Genomic DNA, 21,922 nt, shown 5'->3' with positions numbered 1-21,922 from the left:
GAACCCACTACGTGCTCTGGTGTCCAGCATCACTGCAAAAATGAAGTGGCAGTGGGAGAGGTGGTATCAAGCCAGGATTTTTCTTCAAAAATTAAACTGAAGTAAATTCCAGATCTTTTTCAGGTGCCAGCTCTTTGCACTCTGTATATGAAGGCTCAACACATGCTTAGAAAAAGACAATGTGCTCCTCCTGGAGCCACCAAAGTTAGGGTGGGGGAAATGTTGTAAAATGCGTGTATCATTTTGAATCTCAACATCTTCAGTAGTGGGAACTGGATGTCCACAGCTCACAACACTGCTGAGGAAGAGCAGGCAACATGCCCTGGCCTGAAAACATAGCTGAGCAGTTTGTTTTTGGGAAATGTGGGTCTTTTTTACTGTTGTGCATCAACAAGAAAAACCTAGATGCCAGGTTAAAAGCTGCTGTGGGCAAGAACATCTTTGCACTCCCTGCATACCTGGCAAGTGTAAAGGAGAGTGCTTTTTTGCACCAGCAAAAAGTACGTTATTTTGTATTAGAGCATAGGCTGGAAAGGAAGACAGCCCAAGTAATTCTGCACAGATCAGGGATCATAGGGAATAGGAAAGCCAAGAATCCAATTTCTGCTTGAAAAAAATATGTTTATCTGCATTTTTGCTAACAACATCTTTGCATGTTAGCCCTGCAATCTCTATGTCTCCATACCTAAGAAAGCTAAAGAAATGACTGCTGATACCTGCTTAGAGCTCTCTGAAGACAGATCTACTTTTCCTAGAGAAAGGGAAGGGTGCCATTCCCCTTAAGGAACAAAAAGGGAGATTGCTGAAGAAATCCACCCTTACATATGTCATAGAATCATAGAATCATTTAGGTTGGAAAACACCTTCAAGATCATCAAGTCCAACCATCATCCATGCTCTCTAAACCATGTTCTGGAATGCCTTGTCTATGCACTTTTTGAATACCTCCAGGGATGGTGACTCAACCACTTCCCTGGGCAGCCTGTTCCAATGCCTGACAACCCTTTCAGTAAAGAAATTTTTCCTAATATCAAACCTAAACCTCCCTTGCCGCAACTTGAGGCCATTTCCTCTTGTCTTATCTCCAGCCACCTGACAGAAGAGACCAGCACCCACCTCACTACAACCCCCTTTCAGGTAGTTGTAGAGAGCGGTAAGGTCTCCCCTCAGCCTCCTCTTCTCCAGGCTAAACAACCCCAGTTCCCTCAGCTGCTCCTCATAAACTCGTGCTCTAGACCCCTCACCAACTTGGTTGCCCTTCTCCGGACACGCTCCAGCACCTCAATGTCTTTCCTGTAGTGAGGGGCCCAAAACTGAACACAGTACTCGAGGTGCGGCCTCACCAGTGCCGAGTACAGGGGAACAATCACCTCCCTACTCCTGCTGGCCACACTATTTCTGACACAGGCCAGGATGCCGTTGGCCTTCTTGGCCACCTGGGCACACTGCTGGCTCATATTCAGCCGGCTGTCAACCAGCACCCCCAGGTCTTTTTCTGCCAGGCAGCTTTCCAGCCACTCTTCCCCAAGCCTGTAGCGCTTCATGGGGTTGTTGTGACCCAAGTGCAGGACCCGGCACTCGGCCTTGTTGAACCTCATACAATTGGCCTCGGCCCATCGATCCAGCCTGTCCAGATCTCTCTGTAGAGCCTCCCTACCCTCAAACAGATCAACCCTGCCTCCCAACTTGGTGTCATCTGTAAACTTGCTGAGTGTGCACTTGATCCCCTCATCTAGATCACTGATAAAGATATTAAACAGACCCAGCCCCAACACCAAGCCCTGGGCAACACCACTTGTGACCTGCCACCGACTGGATTTAACCCCATTCACCACAACTCTCTGGGCTCGTCCATCCAGCCAGTTTTTCACCCAGCGAAGAGTATACTTGTCCAAGCCATGGGACGCCAGCTTCTCAAGGAGTATGCCATGAGAGAGAGGGTCAAAGGCCTTGCTGAAGTGGAGGCAGATAACATCCACAGCCTTTTCCTCATCCACTAGGTGGGTCACCTGGTGATAGAAGGAGATCAGGTTGGTCAAGCAGGACCTGCCTTTCGTAAACCCATGCTGACTGGGCCTGATCCCCTGTTTGTCCTGCACGTGCCATGTGAGCTTTCTCAAGACGAACTGTTCCATAATCTTCCCTGGTACTGAGGTCAAGCTGACAAGCCTGTAGTTCCCTGGATCCTGCCTCCGACCCTTCTTGTAGACGGGTGTCACATTGCCAAGCACATATATATTATGCATGTCTATATTACGTGACCGTTTAGGAGAATGTTTGGTAAAGCACAGGCCCATTTTGCAGTGGCTCTGCTCCCAGTTGCAAAGACATAGACAAGGACGAGAACCTCACTTCTGACCATTCCTCAGAAATTCCTCTCTTGTAGTTAAGACAGTGAAAACTGCACATCTCAAGAAATAAGGAGCTGACCTGCCTAAAATGAGCTGGGATGACCTTGGGTGTGAGTAGACTTAGAAGAGGAAGGCAGTGCAGTGGTTCCCCATCAGCCCCGCAGAGGTGTGGGAGGGGAGCAGGGTTCAGGACTGTTGCCCAAGCTCTGAGGAAGGTCAGGCTCTTTCCTGGTGGATTTTTATTCTCCCAAATCCTTTTTTAATCATGTATCCATTTCTAATCTTCTCTCTTTCTGTCTCAAATGTTGTTTGTCTCAGTCCCCTTAGGCTGGCTATTTGCAAGCATGTACAGAAGTTTAACTTCCTGGCTCTCCAGAGCTGCAGCCGGTTGTGTTTATGCTTTCTTCTCATAGCACCTCTGTGACACAGAATGTGGCTCTGCTTAATGCCAAGCAGTCCTCAGTAAAGAGATTACATGTGTGAAAGGCGTGAGAACAGAGCTGAATACCCCACAAAAATGCCGAGGAACAAAACCGCTTCCACTTTGTAAGGCCCCCTTGCTGGGCAAACCCCCACTTTGGTAGTTGTCAGCTTTTGCTAGCTCTAACTAGCAGTGCTCTCCCATCCTTCTCTAGAGACATCCTACCATACCTGTGCTGCCTTCTCTTGATACACTTCTCTCTGCTTAGTTTCTGATACCTGTATATTTTCTCACTAGGATGCGTCTTTTCTGTTTCAAGATACCTGGGTCTGCTCTCCCTGTAAGAATCCACCATCCCATGTTTCATCTAAACTTCTATGTGTGCATCAACGACCAAAGTGCGATTGCTGGCCAGTTTCCAAAGCCTTTGCCTGGGTGGTTGGCATGCTGGATTCCGACAAAGTGTCTGAAATACCTAAATGCCTGATGCTGTACTGAGCAAGATGGTTCTTTTTCAAAATACTGAAATGTTTCCTAATGTTACCATAAATTCAAGTAAGGAGATACTTGCTTTTCAAAAACGTGTTACAAATATCCCCTCAAGTGCAGCAGTTTGCAATTTGTAAGTTTGTTTTCCCTATTTGCATTAATAGCTCTTTTTTGTTTTCTCAAAGTTCAGCCTAGGTTATATCTAAGTTAACCACAGAAAAGGTCAAATTTTTTTTCCAAACTTTTCTGGAGCACAATTAATATTTTAACAGCTGGCAGCTGTGGTAATTACTTTTAGATTACACCTAAAGTCTGTTGAAATCTAATTACTCTGATCTATGAACCAGGTAATTGAGGGAAAAACTCCCACATTTTCTTAGAACTCATTAATGTATTTCCTTTGAAAATTGTTAGGTAATGATGGTACATTAAGAGTTTACCCATAAAATGACAATGAATAATTAAAACCTTTGTCCCGGGACATTAAAGGACAGCAGAGTGTTTACCTGCTCAATGTCTTGATAATTACTTCTTAATCTGCGGTTCAAACACCGCGCAAGTTTGGGGAGAAAGGACCCGTCAGCCCGGGAAAGTGGCACGGAAGGGCGCAAACCATTTCCTTCTCCTTCGGCTACCCGGGTACCCGGCCAACAGCTCGGGAGGTGCGCAGACTCCCGAGGAGCTGTCGCTTCTCCCGCTCGCTGCCCGCCCCTGGACCGGCAGCTCAGAGAGGCACCGCGGCCCTGGCGCCCGGCGGGCGGACGCCGCCTGGCCGTCTCTAACGGAAAGCGCTGCCGGGGTAGGCAGCGCTGCCTCGCCGCTGCGCAGCGGTGCACGGCCGGGCAGGGGCCGGCCGGGGGCCCTGCCGGAAGGGCCCTTGCCGGGCTGCTGCCGAGTCAGCCGGAGCTTCTTCCAGCTGAAGCCCGAGCCTCCCCCCTCCTCCTCCGCCGAAGCCCTTCGGCCGCCGCCCGCCCGCAGGGCCGCCGCCAGGAGAGGCAGAGGGGGAGCGCGCGGAGCGACGTGGGAGACGCCTCCCGTGGGCGGCGGGAGACGCCGCGGCACGCGCCTTTCTCCTTCCGAGCGGGGGGTATGGGCCGGCGTTACCCACCGGGATGCCGGTGCAACCGAAAACGCGGGGCGGGTAGAAAGCGGTAGCAAAGCGAAGCTGCTTTCCCTCATTTTGCCGCAGGAGTCTGCGGGCCGTGTCTGTTTTCAGTACCCTCTACGGCAAGCTGTAACCTGCTGGGATGCAGCAGGCCGCGGCTGTATCGCCGTCCTCCCCTCTCCACCACGGCAAGGGAACTCCAGCCACGCCTGCTCGCTATGGGAGGCCTTCATAAGGACGGAGGAGCCGAGTCAGCAGATTTCCTAAGAAACTTCAAGCCCTGGCTGCCTGCAGGACCCCTGCCCCGCTTCCCCACAACCTGTCACGGCAAGCTGTTATAAGTAATTCCCTGTATGTGTTATCACCCAGACGACTGGGATCAGTGCTTGGGTCAGAGCACGCTAGGCGCTGGGAGTGCAAACAGCGCAAACGCATCTCTTCCTCGGTAATCAAATCTAACGTATGGCACGCTGCAACAAGAAGGGTTAGGCACGGGGAAACAGAAAAGTAACCTGTGGTTATACAGATTATGTAGTCACATAAATCGATAGATAGTTCAATGTTTCCTTGAGGTAAGTGAATGGAATCAAACGCCAGAAATCTCTGTTGGTCATGGAAAAGCTGCTACAGAATAAGCTCATTTGCTTCAGGACTTCTCAGGACTGGGTCCACAGTACCACGAGGCACTTAGGTGTTTGTTACAAAGCAGCATACCAAGGGAATCCATCTGTACTCAAGTATTTAATCTGCTAAGCCTGAAAGCTTCGAATTTGATTGCAGGCGATCTGCAAAATAACGACTTTGGCGGGAAGCAGTCGAGGCATTGGTTTTGTACCAGAACTTCGAAGAAAAGTTTTGGATTATTATCTATAGACCATCAAGGACCTGAGTAGTTACATATCTGGTGGGATCCCTGTATACAGGGAAAAAAACAGTCTGAAACAGGATATAATCTGCTTGTATTTAATCTTGTCTCCAATAATTACATATTATTTATAAAGCCCAAAAAAAGTAATAAAGTAAGATTTTCTGTGAGGCATTTTATTTATGAGGAAATGAGTTAAACACATGAGCTAATTAGGAAAATTAAGTACAAAAATATTGATTCAACATGAGAGACATGCAGACATGGCAGACTCGGGAAACCCTGCTGTAAGAAATTACCAAGACATACACATATCTGTTAAAAGATTAAATCAATCAATGTTGGAACTCCTTTTTCTCAAGAAAGTGAGCGCTGTCAAATCTGCTCCTTTCAAATCATTATATATTCCCACTGGGTCAAAATTCTGGCTCGAAGCCAAGTCTTCAATCAGTTTTCGGCCTATTTTTCTTCCTGCTTCGGTAGACATAGCCTTTTGCCAGACCTTCAGCAGCAATCCTCCTTGGAAAGAAACACAACGTGACATTGTCAAATTAACACGGAGCACACGCAGCTCACAGCACACAAGGGACAAAGCGCACGTCTGGCAACAAATACCCACTGCTCTCCTGTGGACAGTGAAATGTACACAAAGCTGGAGCATGCCGATGGGGTAATAATTGCCTACAAATGTGTAGGGAGACACAGGCCATTCATTCAGCTCAGGATCTTTGTTTTGACAGACAGCTGGGCTTGTTCCCTCATCACCAGTGTTGGAAGTCAAAGTGATTGAAGACACATGTTAAGGTCTTGGTCTGCAATTGCACATAGCTTCATGGCTTATGAAACAGTAGCCTGGTAGTTACAATCATGCATGCCTTTGGTTTTAGTCTAAAGCAACTAAGAATTTGCATTCTCTGCCAGCTAAGGCCTCAACCTAAAGAACAAAATGATCCTAATACTTTCATCCACGCAATAAGCAGTGGCTCTCTAAGAAGTATGCCTGACCAGTCCAGCATAGCACTAGTTTGCAGGAGAGTCATTACCTGCTCCCTACTCCTCTAAGTGCTAATCTTTTTAGTGGGTAGAGGGTCCATACAGGAAATCTGAGGGTAAAAAAAAGTCTGCTAGAAAACCAAGAGGAGATGATTCTCCTCCAAAACATGTTTTTTTATATAAAAATGGCAACAGTGAAGAATTGACTTTGTATGGTATTGTACTGGGGAGATGAGGAGTTAAGAGGAGAAGGCAGAAAACAGTGCTTTTGCCTAGTAGGACCACAGGAAAGGTTAGGACAGCAGGGAAGGTCTCAAATAACAAGGCATCTGCCTGTCTGCCTTCAGATATCAGTGGGGGGCAGAGCATAAAAAAAAAAGCTTCTGACCATTGATGAGGCAAGAAGCTTTAGAGGTAGCAGAGCATTCTCTCAATACAGGTCCTTGCTGGACAGGCAGAGGTAGCTAGAGGAAAATAAAGAGTAATCAAACTGTGAATCAAGAAATCAAATCTCACTCTCGGTTGGACAGGGTCACATTGTAAGAGGTACCGAGACCCTCTATCTGCTGTTGAAGTTTGCAGCACCAGAAGAGGACTCTGCATCTCACAGGATGTGTTTAAAAGGTTTAAGAATCCAACTCTACAAAAACAGTATGTCACATTTTGTCATCTGCGTTTTGTGTCAATAAGATCTAGTGTTTCAGGTCCCCACTGAAGCTGTGGATGCAGACACAAGTCAAATTTGGTTTAAAGCTCCTTTTCTGATCTGCAAATCACTCACCAGGTTGAGTTAACTGGCACTTAAGTCCCAGCTGAATGCAAAGCCCATCCCTTCAAAGCATAGTCAGGGAAACCTCCTGTCTGCAAAGCAAGGGATTTCAGCTATGGACTTCATTATGGCTGCACCTGCATGAAACTTCGTCATCCCTCTCTTTCCTTCCCTCTACCATCTTCAGCATCCATGCCTCTTTTCCTCTCTCCTTCCAGTGCTGTTCTCATCTGCTCTGCTGCCCTGGTGCTCTGCTCCCTCCTTGCTGCCCTGCTAGTCCTGCTTTTCCCTCCTGTGCCCCCCTCCCCTCCTGCAGGTAGGTCAAGAAAGCCTGAACTGTTTCCTGAAATTCTGGCATAGACTACCAGGGACGGGATAGAGCTGTTAAGATCCTTATTCAGATTTCGAGGAATCATGCTACGTGGAAGGTATGAGGGAAGCACTCTGTGATGCGAGGATGCTCTTTTGTAACACTGAGTAGCTTCATTACGCATCTTTTTCAGCTACAAATACAGCTACTGAGAAAATTTTCACTGAACTGTGTGGGCAGAAGAGGATCACAAAACAACTGCCATGGCTCTGGATACTAGTTTTTCAGTGCATTTTTATACTGTATTTTCATTTAAAGATTCAAAATAACTTTACTTCACAAAGGACAAACAAAAATATCCAACCCAGCAATACCTACGAATGAACTGAAACCTCAGGCGCGTGCAATTCTGTGTCTCACCGCTAGATGGCGATGCAGAACTTATTTTAGTGAACGTGGAGAGGCCAGCATTGTCTAAGGATACGGTTTTGCTGGGACAGATGATATTCATCATTTGCCCATTTTTTGTAATGACCTCAACTGATCTAATAATTTTATCTACAGCTTTAATTGTTTCAGATTTAACTGGTGAAACACAAAGTGGTGTCTGTGTTTTTAAAGATCCTGTGAAAACTGGAGAAAAAAGTAAGATCATCTGCTCCAACAAAAGATGCATTTGTCTGATGGGAAATCCTCAATGCTTATCTTCAGTGTCATCCCATCTACTGCATTTGCTCTCTGGTGTGTTGTTTACTTATGGTTGTACTTTTAGCTTTACTGTTTTGCTGTTAGTCTCTAGGAAGTGTTTATACTATTTTATATCAAAATTCACTGTGTTCATATGGAGAAAGGTATTGAAAGAGGGAACAAGATATTAAATATCTAAGAACTACAGAGATTTGTAGGTCGGGCTCATACCTGTTAATTGATTTGCTTTATGAAGAGTTCTCATTGAAAGCAGGATTCTATTTTGCTGTGGACTGAAGTCACTAATGGATGGGAGGACATCCCCTTCAACAAGCATTCTCTGGGGCAGAAAAGCCTGGAAGTTGTTTGTGGTCAGGAAATCTGTAGAGAAGTGTGTGGCTGCAATGAAATCCACAGCATTAGCCCAGTCTTCACCAAAATTTGCTTCTGGATCAGAGAGATATTTTAAGCTGGAAGAGATCAAAATAAAAATGTAACAGATAATTGAAATCCCCTGTAGACCACGGTAGTTGATCATTTATCCCAAATGTGCTTTGTTCAGTGTAAAATCCTGAGTGGTGTCAGGGACACAGTGACTTACAACCTCCTTCATCACTTTTTACATAATTTCTTCTGGCATCGCTGCCCCGGCGGAGATTAAACACAGCTCCTGACTCAGGCCCATGCTCCCAGAGAGGAATCAGCATCTATTTTTAAGCCCACAGCCTGCCTGCCCATCGCAGCCTGGGCAGCCATCTCTCACTGGTCATCCCAGGCTGCAAGACAGCGGAAGGAAGAGTGGAGCCTAAAGAGTAGAGGCCTGAAGTAAGAAAGATCATGTGGACTTTTTTGGGATACTTCCAAAGAGGCATGCAGATGGGAAGATCCCCCTTGGCCACGTCTCTTGTCCCCGTACCTGTCCTGGAACTTGGGCAGCGCGTAAGCAATGGAGGCGATGTGTGCCCTCCACATGAGACGGAGGGCATCATCCAGTTTGAAGGAGGAGAAGGTTGCAGGGCTCACGGCTTTGTGTCCTGTAGATAACAGATACTGCAGCAACAGGGAGGAAAAAAGACAGAGAAACAGGGGAGAGGTTTAAACCCAATGAATTTTTTAGACTTAGGTACATACCTCACAGAACAGTAAGCTTGCAAGCTAAGGGAAATTGCTTTTGGGTAGTTAGAATGTGCTGCTTTATAAGAAACTATAATGTCTATCATAAGGAGAAAAAGGTGATTAATATAGATTTATAAAGTTAATACATATCCCCACTGAAGTTAACAGGAGTTGCCATTCTTTGACTTTAACAGAGCAACAGTTTTATCCACATAAATACCTAAATAGGTATTCTGCCACAATAATTTAGTGGACTTTTGTATCTAAGTGCCATGGAAGCTTCTGTGCTGAAATATTGGATTCCTTGAAAACCTGTTTATACTCTTTCGACCACAACTTTCAGAAGATTTTTTGGAAATTATCCTTAATGGTTATCATTATGGCTATTTGAGAAGCAGATCTTTTATAATAACTTCTGAAACATACTGCTTAGGAAAAACAGTCTTAAGATAACAAACCCAGTCTTGCTCCTAAAACCTCTACCTTCACTCACACTTGCCAAGAGGGACTTATGGTTTAAATTTTCTGATCATTATCAATTATTTGCTTACCAACAAAAATGTTGAATATAGAAACCTATGTATAAAAATAGTTATTGAACTTTGAAGTAAGAAATATTGTCATTTTTGAGATTAGGGAAGAGCTGAATGAGGAGGAAAGATAATATCTAATTGCATAAATAAGTGTCCTTCTGCATGAAGTTTTAGCATTTTCAGATTTTTAGATATTCGAAGGAATAACTAAACCCTATAAAACCAATGCAAGGCCATTTTTCAAGAGTAATGTTCTATCTCGCATGCTTATTTTGCATTGCTAACATAAGCAGTATAAGAATAATACAAATTTAACTGTTAACAAAACAGTCTCTTGGGATAGACTCTAAAATACAGAATTATCTTGAAGGAAGGAAAAAATCCATAACCTGTAAAAACCCTGGCCCTCTTAGCTCTGACTCACTTTACGTTACGCTTTTCATTTTTCCTGCTTGTTACTTTTATATCAAGCTGTTATTGAAAGCAAAGCAAGCTCTCTGAATCTTAAAAATAACAGTAATAATAGTTTTTAAAGCTGATATTCTGGTATCCTTTCCTATAAAATATGAAAAAAAAGTAAAATGATTTACTTCAAAATAGGCCTTCCAGTCATCCATGAGCTTGGGAATGCGAGATCGGCAGTCGGCAACGCTGTAACAGAAATCAGCTCTTCGCTCTTCTGGTGGCAATATTTCTATCTCGTACTGCAGCTGCCCAAAGAGGCCAGCCTCCACTGCCCCCAGAAAGGGTATGACAGCCAAGTAGTAATTCATACCTGTGACAATAATGAAAAAGAAGGATGTATTAACCACAAGCAAATAAAAATTCCTGCATAGAATAACGAACACTCTCCCATACCAAATGCTACCGTTTGAAGTTGCCATTGATACAACTGTGTTTGGCGGTGGGACATATGTACTGAAATGCACTAATGATGATATCTGTATTGCTTTAGATATGATTTGTAATATTCATTTATATATTGTCCTTTAATAGCCATGCATGATCCAACAGTGTCCTATACTTTGCAGGAAACAACAAACAACCGATAAAAGTTAGATCTTTATAGGTTGTCATGGACAGGACATCAAAAGTCTCTCAAATATTGATTGCAAGCTAAGTACAGAAAGACTAAGGGGTACTCTGTGAATATTGTTTTCATTAAAAAAAACCTCTTCTGTGCATCATGGGCATATAAGAAAGGAAAAGGTAAATACTAGTGATATTTTACTGGAAAATAATAATTTTGCTTTTAAAAAAGATTTTGCTCATTTTCAGGAGGAAAGGTCTGGCCTGTCAGAATAGCAAAGGAAAAATCTCAAGTCACAAGAAGACAGTGTCGCACTGGGAGTCATTGCTAAGCTTGGTCTTGCTTCTTGTTCACTATTTTCATGAGAGGTACTGAAACCTGGATTTCACATCAGAAAGTACTTACATTCTTTTCAGTGGGCTTGCATACATTACATATTGGTACCTGCTTGGGTGACTCAGAGGGCAGAAAAATAATGCAGAAAAGGACTATACTGAATATTATTCTAGGTAAAAAGGGCTGAAGTTCTTAAGCAGGGAGAGTCTCATACACCCTGGGCTGTATTAAATGTGAGTTTCTGATTTAAGCTGACTTCTGGCTTCATATGACTACTCGTGCCACAGAGGGCTGCCCTGAAGGCCAGCCAAAACCACTTGCACCCTCACAACAGTAAGAGACATTTCTGTGCAGTCTGAAAGACTTTTTGCATGTTCCTGCTGCAATAGGGTAAATTAAGGCTAACTTTATACATTTTCTGGAGGCAACAAAATCAGTATGAAGGAAACATGCAGTGGTTAGAAGTAAGTAAAGAGCAGGAATGCAAACACTGAGAAAGTACATGTGGTGGTTTCTATTCCAGGAACGTCCCCTGCTTGCACAGGGCTATGCAATGACCCTTTTTGCTTGGGACTGCATGTGACACCTTGCCACAGAGCACCTAGTGCTAGCCATCCACAGAAATGGGAAACTGAAGTTGGAGTATCACACTGAGCTTTGGTTTTACTCTAAATTTATATTTGAAATTTACTCTATGCTGTTACGGATGCACTGCCACATATGCTTATGCCTTTGTTCAGTTGAAGATATATACATTTAATTGCTGGGTCACAGCCAGAGGCTTCATTCAAAGGGTCTCTAGACCAAAGCACTCATGTGGCAGGGAAGGGACAGAGCCATTCGCTGAAACCTGCCAGCAGGTCTGGTGAAAAGGGGACTTGGGACAGGCCAGCAGGGAAGCTGAGAGAGCAAGGCACAGAAGTGATAGAGGGCAAAATGTGCTACAGGAAAAAGAATATGAAGCTTTCCCTTCCCTAGGAGGGGAAAGAATATTTAAACTGGAGGACTTACAAGGGCTTTAACTCCTTAAAAAATGAAGATTTCCATCATTTCATTGCCTTTAGACATAAGTAATGACTGTATTCTATAGGTTGGTCTTGTCTTTCTTTGTCCCACCCTATCTGTCAGTTCCATTTCTTTAAAAATAGAAGATAAACTCTCTAAAAGAGTCAGAGTTCGAGTTTGAGTCTCCAAAAATACTGACTTTGACTCAGATCAGAGAACAACAAGGGAATTATTTTTTTAAATAATATGTTCATTCAGCTTTTGAAAAATGGAAACAAAAACATTGTTTGGGGCATTCTATTTGGACTGGTTGGGATATACAATTTGTGTAGGCAAATTAATTAAATATTTTTGATTAATCAAATGAGACAATTTAATGGTTGTTTATGTTTTTTATGGGCTCAGAAGAAAATGCCTTGTAAGATGAACTCTGTGGAAATCTAGGTATGCATTGTGGTTTGAGGAGTGTGTTTCCATATAGGCTGTAAAAATACCAGAGGGAAATAGGCTACACATGTTCTTGCACTTGAGACAGAGACCACTGTAGCATTGCTGCTTTTTGTATTGATGCTACAAGTGTTATTCATTGGGCTGCCCTGCGCAACAATAAATGGATACCCTTGAGTTGCATGTGGCATTCCAGATTCCTTTCTTTCCTCTTCTACAAAGCTCTTAGCCAGCAGTGGTTATAACCGCTTTTTCCTTTCTATGTAAAAACCTGGTTATAGTATCCTGTCCCATACACTATTATTTCTCCCATGATCCTGGTGGTGGACCTACCCTTATGTCCCATGGGAGGACAAGGTGCTCTACCACATCTACCAGGAGTGATGCCAACAGCACATATGGCTGAGTTAGCTCACACCAGGGTCTTCAGTAGAGTTTGACACTTTGCTTTTTCTCTGTACTGCGTAGTGCAAAGGTGGTTCCAAATTTGATACCACTATCATTGAGATGACGTTGCTTCCTGCAATGCACATTTGCTTAGGTGTAATGGATAGAGCCACTCTCCTGTTACACCTATGACAGACATTTTTACAAATGAAATTCTGGTGTATCTCAGACTAAGAGAAACCATGCATTAACTTGATCCCTCCAGTTCAACACAGCAATATATGAATGGCCTGAATTACCAAAAGCATGCAAGAATTTTGGATATTTCCATTTTGGGGAAGACTGAATTATCTGGATGTGTGTCTTTAGAGATAAAGAGGAAAACACTGAAAGTATCAGGAGCACTGACGATAGAACTTCAGATCTTTACATTTTCTCTGTGACTTCAGTTTGTTGCTACTCATTGGAATAATGAAAAAAATTTAACAGAATTTCAACCTACTAGAACTCCAAAGCCAATATTAAAGTGAACAGAAATTGCCTCATAGCTCATGTACACCAGGCCGAAGTATTAACTAAATTTTAGATGAATACTTGAAAGCCTGCTGGATAAATGTCAGTGTAATAAAGATAATGAAGTTATTTGGGTATCATGGGCACAAAGTCTCCCTTTATTTCTTTCTGTGTAGCCTACTGACCACAGTGAAGTTGTGGAGGTGCAACTGAAGAGAGAAAAGTCCTGTCAGATTTGTATTACCGAGGGTGATGCAAGAACCACAGAGATTCCTGCCTGACATTCTCACACCAAGTTTTAATTTGAAGTTCCAGCATCTAAGCTGAACAAATCTGCTCTGGAGTAATTGAAAACTGTGATTTCTACCAATGTCTACAAATAGAGATACCCGTCATGGTGTTTCCCACACATTTTTACATGCATTTTTGCAATGCAAACATTTTTAAGCCTGAAAATTGACATCTTTTTCCTTCCTCAAATAAGTTATCAATGTCAATTAACTTTCATTTAGTCACTCACACTTAGGAGTCTTGCTACAAGTTTTCAATGGAGAATTATGTAGCACTGAAATTGCTTTGTAATATAGAAGTCTAAGGGGAAGAAAGATTCTAAACTGCCTTCTACGACACTAATCATGTTTTGGAGAAGAACAATGTAACAGCACATACTTACAGGACCACCAGCTTCTTACAGATATGCACAAAAGGTCTCCACCTTCATGGCCACAGGAAGTCACACTGGAAGGATCTGTTAATCTGCCTGAATCAAATGAAATAATACACCAAATACTTCTCAATCTTTTTTCACACAAGAAATCCCTCTGAGATAAAAAAATTATATAGCAGTAAAGCATGCACCATTTTGCTCAGAGAAGCAGAAGAATTACTGTTGTTTTGCTTCATAAACTACTATTCCTAGAGTAGTTGAATTTCTCAGTCAATACTTCTGCAGTGCATTGTAATTTGATTGTGTTTTACAGTTCCTCACTGTAAATGTATTCTGAAAATTTATGGAACTGTCTGAAAGTAGGACATTGCAGTGATATTTTTATAGAGCTCTAAATATACACACACATATGGACATAAACACATGTATAGCTGATGCATCGTTTTCAATGGATGCAGGGCTGCTAGTGTAAGAGAGCTGCTTAACAAGCAGAATAGTACAAATTAAATGTGCTAGTAATTGTCTCATCTAATTGCGTTGTGTGATACAGAATCCCTTCCTGTTTAATCATGCATACAAACATGGCCTTACTGTGAAGCTAAGCATGCAAACATTGTTGTACCTGATTAGCAGGGTTTTCAAGCATCTGTGCTGTAACAAACATGCAAGACATTTCACAATTATTCATGACAGCATGTAAGGCACATTTTACCTTAAACATGTGACATGGAGAAACAGCCTAATTCCTGAAAGCATAACGTACGTGTACATTATGTGGTTATTAGTCATGTGAGTGAGTCAGGAAGTCTGCTTTAAGAGTATGACGTGAAATCACCATGGTCAGGTCCAATGACTTGAGCTGTTCCAGAAGCTCCCAAACTCTGCCCTGCAGAGCACTTACTGTCTGACAAGTCAGCTGAATAACGACACTATCATTTCTGTCAGATTAGAACTAAACCTCATTACATTCTTTAAAAACCTAACCAAATTTTCTGATACTTTTTACTTGAGAAGAAGAGATGATCATGAACCATGTGCATACAGATTATCCTAATTATCCTCTCTAGCTGACTGGACAGAGCTTGTGCTTTGGGACATGCTAGCTGCTCAAGCCTATATCTTTCAGTAGCAGAACACTGAGGGCATGAATTTGCAGTGTTGAGGAATGCAGTTCAACAGGATATTTTTTAATGAAAAATGGTATTTTTTAATATTTACAGAAAGATGATTTTTTTTTTTTTTCTCCAAGATTCTACTTTCACACAGGGCACCAGAAATAGGCAGCAGTAGTTCACTGGTGCGCAAAGGGAATGAATGGGAAGGATAAAGGAAAAGAAGAAAAAGAAGACAAAATGTTGCAAAAGAATTGTACATTAGATTACCAAAGATTGTTAGCCTAGGTGTTTTCAGAAAATGAAAAGTCCTAGGCATTATCAGTGATAATTATAACCTACATATTAATTACTTGGAGCTGGAAGCACTAGCTCTACTTCCAGGTCTACACACCAGTTTTATTCTCTCTGGTCCCTCCTGTTCCCTGTGTACATGATTGTTATTTCAGTCTTCAGGTCTATCCAAGTGTTGTGGTTTAAGCCTAGCCGGTAACAAAGCACCACGCAGCCGCTTGCTCACTCCCCCCATCCGGCCACAGTGGGATGAGAAAATCTAAAGGCAGGCTTGTGGGTCAAGACAAGGACTGGGAGGGATCACTCACCACTTATGGTCATGGGCAAAAGACAGGCTCAACTTAGGGAAGAAACAGAATCAATTTAAGTTACTACCAATCAAAACAAAACAAGGATATTAGGAAGTAAACCCAAACCTTAGAACACCTTCTGCCCACCCCTCCCTCCTTCCCGCCTCAACTCCACTCCCGGTTCTCTCCACCTCCTACCCCCGGAGGCACAGGGGGACGGGGATGGAGGTTGGGGTCAGTTCATCACAGGTTCTCTGCTGCTCCTTCCTCCTCAGGGGGAGGACTCCTCACTTGTCCCCTGCTCCACCATGGGGTACCTCCCACGGGAGACAGTCCTTCACGAACTTCTCCAATGTGAGTCCTCTCCGCGGGCTGCAGTTCCTCACAAACTTCCCTGGCGTGAGTCCTTTCCATGGGCTTCAGTTCTTCCCGAACTTCCCTGGCGTGGGTCCTTTCCGCGGGCCGATCTTCAGTCACCAGCTGCTCCAGCGCGGGCTTTCCCATGGAGTCACGGCCATCTTGGGGGGCCTCCGCTCCAGCGTGGACCTCCACGGGCTGCAGGGACACATCCTGCCGTCTGACCGCGGGCGGCAGGGACATCCACCTCCTCAGGCGCCCCTCCTCCCCCTCCTTCCTCACTGGCCTCGGGATCTGCAGAGGGGTGCCTCTCCCATTCCGATCCCCCCGCTCACTGCCGGTTCCCCTTCTTAAACCTGTTCTCCCAGAGGTGCTATCCCACTGTTGCCAATTGGGTCGGCCTGGGCCAGAGGCGGGTCCGACTTGGAGCCGGGGGAGCTTCTAGAAGCTTCTCACAGGAGCCGTCCCTGTGGCCCCTCCCCCGCCACTAAAAAAACCCGCGCCACACAAACTCATAACACCAAGCTGTTTGTGTCTTTCTCTGTATTGACAGTGCCTCCCATGTGTTTAGCATGTATGTCATTAGCAACTATGTGCAATCTCATAAGCAAATTTCTCTGGTATATTTTTGGTGGCAAGGTTGTTACTGAAAAAGCTAAATGACGTTGTTCTCAAGAATGATAATTGAAGAACTCTGAGCATATCCTCCATTTAGCTGTAAACTTACCTTAGCAACACTAGTCCCTCAATTCTCCTTCAGGTGTTCCTTTACCAGATTTACAATTCCCTGTTTCATTCTTATTTTGTAAAGTGTCATTAAAAACTTTGATTCTATGCTTTGATTTTACAAAGGGAAGAAATGCATTTCTCGACTTCAGTAAAACATCACTTATAAAAGAAGGTATCAAGTTAGTCTTACACAAACTACCTTTGATTCACATAAGCTGTGCTTTATGCCTTTTTCTGTTTAGCTGCATGTCTTTAAATATTCTTTCCTCTATACTTATTCTAATGTCTCATCTACTGCTGATGTAGGAGAAAGAAATATTATCGTGTCCTTATCCCATTTTTCCTTCTTCTTCAATATAGGTACAACCTTTCCTACTCTTCAGACATACAATACCACCTGAAGCTTTCTTAAAGTTATTGCTCCTGGATTTGTACATCTATATGTCAATTCTTCCAAGTGCGGGTAGAAAATATCCAGTTTCCTCAGTCTGTGTAGGTAGGACTCTCAGTTTAACTCCATCTCCCAAGTGATAATTTCTGTTTCCGCAGCCTCATTTCTACCAGCTATGCTGTCTCAACATCATTGTCTCTACTGTAAATTTAGGCAAAGTACTGATTCCATTTTATGTCCATGAGTAGATTGTTGCAAATCTTTGTACTGCTCTTATTAAGTAGCAGCTTCACTTGCTTTTTATGGTTTATATAGGACCATATAAAAAAATATATTTTCTCAGCAACATAACTTTCATAACCAGACCTAATTGTTAATTCAACAGTTTTTGTAGTATTTTCAAGGATCTGCTGTCTGGCATGATGAACTCAAATCCTGCTTTCATTTGCTCCAGCTTATTATGTCAATATACAAATGCTTCAGTCATTCCTCACTAATCTAGCCCAGCTGCCTATCAGTATTAGGTTTAGCCAGTTGCTAACCTCACTATTGTATGCACCAAAATTATGTCTGTCTTTTCCCCTTATCCAGTCAACCTTCAACTTCTTACATTTTTTAGTGTAAAATGCTTTCCAGCCATGTGATATTTCTCCTTCTACTATTTTTTAACCTTCTAATCAAGTAATTTCAAAAATATATCTCCTTGCGTAAGGACTAGTCCTACGACTCTTTGGCTGGTGACAGCAGATCTTTACCTTTCTGTGCAACCAGGTGCAAACCTTCCTCTCACCTACTGTGTCCCTCATCTCTATTTGGGAACTCACTGCAACCAGGCACATCTTCACTTTGTGGATGAGGCCACACTACATAACTAGATCCTTTCCAGCATGTCGCCACTCAAGTGTAGCTTCTGCATCCAGTCATCTTTGCCTCTGCCACACATTGGGTCAACTCTCCTGTTGCACCAGCCATCCTCTTCAACTTCTTTCTTTTCCTATACATAAAGAAGGGAAAGAGGAAAAAGCTTCCCTAAACTCCAGCCAAATTCTTCTTGCTGCTGTCTGCTTGCCAGCTAGTTGCCTCCTTGGATTTTGCTTACTCTACCTCCTTTTCCTCATTTTGACTTAGCAGTTATTTTCCATTAGGTGCGACTAAATGCTGGCAGCCTTCCTTCTCCACCAGCTGCAGCTCCTCTGTCTTCTTCCAAACATACAGCTTCAGCCAAACCACCACCTCATGAAACTACAGACTAAAACCAATAGAGAAAACAACAGGCAGACAGATGCATTTGCTTATGCCTTGTTACTAAAAAAGTTCCTGAAAACATGATTGACTCTTATTCTCTTCTCTCCACCTCCCCTGGTTGCTAGAACAAGGCAAGTCAACTCTGGCTTTGAATGGAAAGCTTCACTGCCTGCTGCATGTGAAGCAGCGTGTGGTAGAACACGTTCCCTGATAAAGCCCTCGATAAGATATTGCAGCCTTAGCCTCAAGGGACCTTTCACACATGTTTCTGTATCTGCTTCCCTGGCATGGCCAACAAGCAAACAAGAATGACTGCCCCAGGTAACAACCAGCTTTGGGGGGATGAGCTATTAGAATTTAGACATAATTTAAAAACCAAAATAAAAACCAAACAAAAAGAAAACCAACAAACAGAACAAATTTTAATTTTGTGTAAAACACATGTTTAGAAAATAATGAGGCTACTCCTAAACTGATCAAAAAGAGCAAATGGAAACAAATTCTCAGACGGACAGGTGGACTTTCAACTATCTGTATTAGAAATGAAACTCAAACCACCAATAGAAGATCATAACATAAACAACCAAAAAAAGCCTATTAGTTAGCAATTTAAGAACAGCACTGCAGAATGCAGGCCCTGAAACCTACCTAATATAAACAGGAACAACTGTGAATATCTTTACAAAGATTTTCAGCTAACTGAAACATTGCTGATCTAAACCATAGATCTTCTGGATTCTGACCAGTCCTGTGTAGCAATACGTTTTTCTGTTAGGACATTTAATAGCTGTTGCTCAACAAGGCAAGGGTGTTCCCTTCATTCAGGATTTCTTTTTCAAATTAGCAGCTTAGCTCAGTATGTCAAAATTTACACCATCTGAGACTATACTGGGCTTGTGAGGCAGAAACCTTGGAAAGGATGACCCAAAGTGGGTCTGGCAAACACTTCGCTGTTCCAGCAGCTTAAGGACTTAATTCATACCTGTACGAAATTGCCACCCATGTTGTAATGGTAATCCCCAGAGAATATTGCCAAAATTTTGGGATCCAAAGGTGGTAAAATATTTGGCTGAAGAGTTTAGCAAGTTCTTATACACTCCCAGTCGTTCTTGATAGTTCCAAGCATTGATGACAATCTTGTTGTCCTTTACTAGGAAACCCAGCAGGTTTTCAGGTGCAAGGTCCCACAGAGGGGGATAGGCATCTTCTCCGGTGGCACCTTTTTCACTCTGTGCTGCGGCAGTCACTGGATTCAGGGTAACAGTCACTATAAGAAGAGTATGTATGCCAAAGCAGGGCCGCATTGTGAAGGTTTGTGACCCAGGTGTTTGTGCCTGCAGGGCTTTTATCATGAAAGGTGAGGGCTGGGCAAAAAAGGGTGACTCAGATGCAGAGGTCTCCAGCTCCCTTCCCTCTTTCCAGTGACCCTGACGTGGACTTGCCAGATCAGCGAGCTGTGAGTAATGCTCTGTCCTCCCCATGGGATCTGGGAGCAGCAACAGATGTCTAAGACAGATCAGTCTGACCAGAAAATGTTGAAATCTATGCTGCTTACAACGTATACCCACTCTCCCAAAAGGCTGAGGTGCTACGGGGCTGATTGTACAGTTGTGTTGTCAACCTTTTTGTCTCTCTGTTTCTTACTAGCTCTCACCTTCCCTTTCCCTGCCTAGTTCCTTTGGGTAAAGAAGGGTCAGCAATGCCATAGAGCTCACCCCAAAATAGGCACAGGCAGGGTTAGGGCTGAGGTGCTCTTAGGAGAGCTCCAGGTGCCAGCTGAGGAGCAGCAGTGACATATGGCAGGTGCTGCCATTGGCACCTTTGTCTTTTGGCTTTGGGACAGTTGCCTGTTACCTGCAGCCTTCAGGTCATAAGAGCATTGGAAGTAGCTAAATCAGCCTGGTTGCAGCACCCAGCTAGCTGTGTTTTTAGTGGTTGTTTGTCTTGTGTGGAAACAGTCATTATGAAGACCTTAAGTCTCCTGCTAAACTTCCATGGTCTTGTAGACTCCAAAGGGAGTAATACGAAGGCCACCCCTCCACTGATGAAATCAGTATCTAAGTTACACTCCAACAGAAATGAAACCATCCAGCTACCTTCACCTCACCTACTTCTAGGACTTTATAATCTTCAGCTGCTTTTTCTCAGATAAGCAATGGTTACAAGAGAGCACACAGCAAACAAACACATCATTTGTTATCTCTGTAGTCTTTCTTTTGCATGAGAAAAATTGCAAATGCCCATTTTCTTTGAAGTAATTATGTGAGTTTTGGTTGGGCTTTGTGTGCTTAAAGTACTTTAAACCCTAGATGAGAGCAAGTGAAAATTGGCTGTAAACTTTTGACAGTAAATTTAAAAGAAATCTATCAGTTCAATTAAAAAAATTTCCATCTTCTCTATTTATTAAAGATACTTTCTAGTAAATAGCATAATTTTTCAACGGTCAGTTTTTATTTTTGTCTCCACTACTGAGACAGAAACCAAAAGGCTTTTGAAAAACAGTGTTCAACAGAGATTAGCACAGATCTGAGAACACTTTTCCTAGTCATGCTGCCTCACAGAGGTTTCAATTAATAAAGTTTTTCTTTCATTAAGTTTCCATGGGTGGGATTTATCTAACCTAACTGTGGACATTTAAACGTTAACCTAGCTATGTAGATTCCCTTGACAGCCAAAGCAGAGAATCAGGTATGTCCAGAACATAACTTGTTTAAAACACACCACTGAGAGATTTATTGCTTTTGACTGACTGTAGAGGGAGTTGAAATTACAGGTTTAGACATAGAAAAATACTTTGAGATTAAATAAAATCAATATTGTTTTTACTTACTTTTATATAATAATTTCAGAAATGTTTTTAAAGATACTTGTTTTTTCTTCAAAGAAGATGTTCTATGAAATAATCTGGAGGCTAAAAGCCAAGAATTGTGTTGGTTTTATATATACATATATTTAGGCTTTAATTGAGGTAGTGGGCAGCAAGACTTACCTGAAAAGCAAAGGATGCTGAAAGACATTAGCTAGGGCACAAGATACAGGGAGGAAACCTGTGATTCTATGAAATAAAAGGCACAAAGGTCGTAATCACACTATGGCAGAAATTTTAGTTGGGAACATTAAGGAGTGAGTAATGCTGGGGGTTATTTTTACCATCACTGAAAGAAGTGTCCAATTTGGGATTCTAACTCTGTCTGCCTTTCTATAGTCAAGGGGGAGAGCTTGAATTGTCCTAGTGAGAGATACCGGTCATTCATATTACATGAGTGATTTCACTTTAGGTGCCTAAGGTAAAGAGATGTGAATAAACATCTTCATTTTTCACAGAGATGCCATGTACTTACATCCTCATGGCAGATTACATGTAGTAAATTGACTGGTTCCATGTCTGTGCAGAATTTTATTGTGTATGAAAAACTGTCCTCCTGCTCTGCCATCTAGAAAGGCAGACCCTATTAACACCAGTCTGGGCAGGCATACAAA

At 42.9% G+C, this 21,922-nt stretch overlaps 1 protein-coding gene across 1 annotated transcript; it reads right to left on the bottom strand.

The window, feature by feature from the left end:
* Positions 1 to 5,562: 5,562 nt before the first annotated feature.
* C9H6orf58 (chromosome 9 C6orf58 homolog) lies at positions 5,563 to 19,746 on the bottom strand. Its single transcript, XM_075036691.1, has 6 exons — positions 19,425 to 19,746; positions 14,031 to 14,117; positions 10,230 to 10,414; positions 8,907 to 9,040; positions 8,222 to 8,460; positions 5,563 to 5,750 (listed from the first exon to the last, which is right to left on the bottom strand). The coding sequence occupies exons 1-6, from the start codon at positions 19,744 to 19,746 to the stop codon at positions 5,563 to 5,565; spliced, it is 1,155 nt and encodes a 384-aa protein (XP_074892792.1).
* Between the last annotated feature and the right edge of the window lie 2,176 nt (positions 19,747 to 21,922).

The sequence above is a fragment of the Buteo buteo genome, chromosome 9 (assembly GCF_964188355.1).
Source record: "Buteo buteo chromosome 9, bButBut1.hap1.1, whole genome shotgun sequence".
Classification (NCBI taxonomy): domain Eukaryota; kingdom Metazoa; phylum Chordata; class Aves; order Accipitriformes; family Accipitridae; genus Buteo; species Buteo buteo.
Note: the sequence above shows the minus strand (reverse complement) of the source record. Positions and strands in the feature narration are given on the sequence as shown.

Bases quoted from the DNA above. Each gene is read 5' to 3' on its own strand.
- C9H6orf58 (XM_075036691.1), bottom strand. From the start codon at position 19,746: ATGCGGCCCTGCTTTGGCATACATACTCTTCTTATAGTGACTGTTACC. The intron at 10,415-14,030 runs GTAAGTATGTGC...TTATTGTCACAG, and splicing joins TGTAAGAAGCTGGTGGTCCT to GTATGAATTACTACTTGGCT. The intron at 5,751-8,221 runs GTATGAGCCCGA...TTTCTTTCCAAG, and splicing joins TAAAGCAAATCAATTAACAG to GAGGATTGCTGCTGAAGGTC.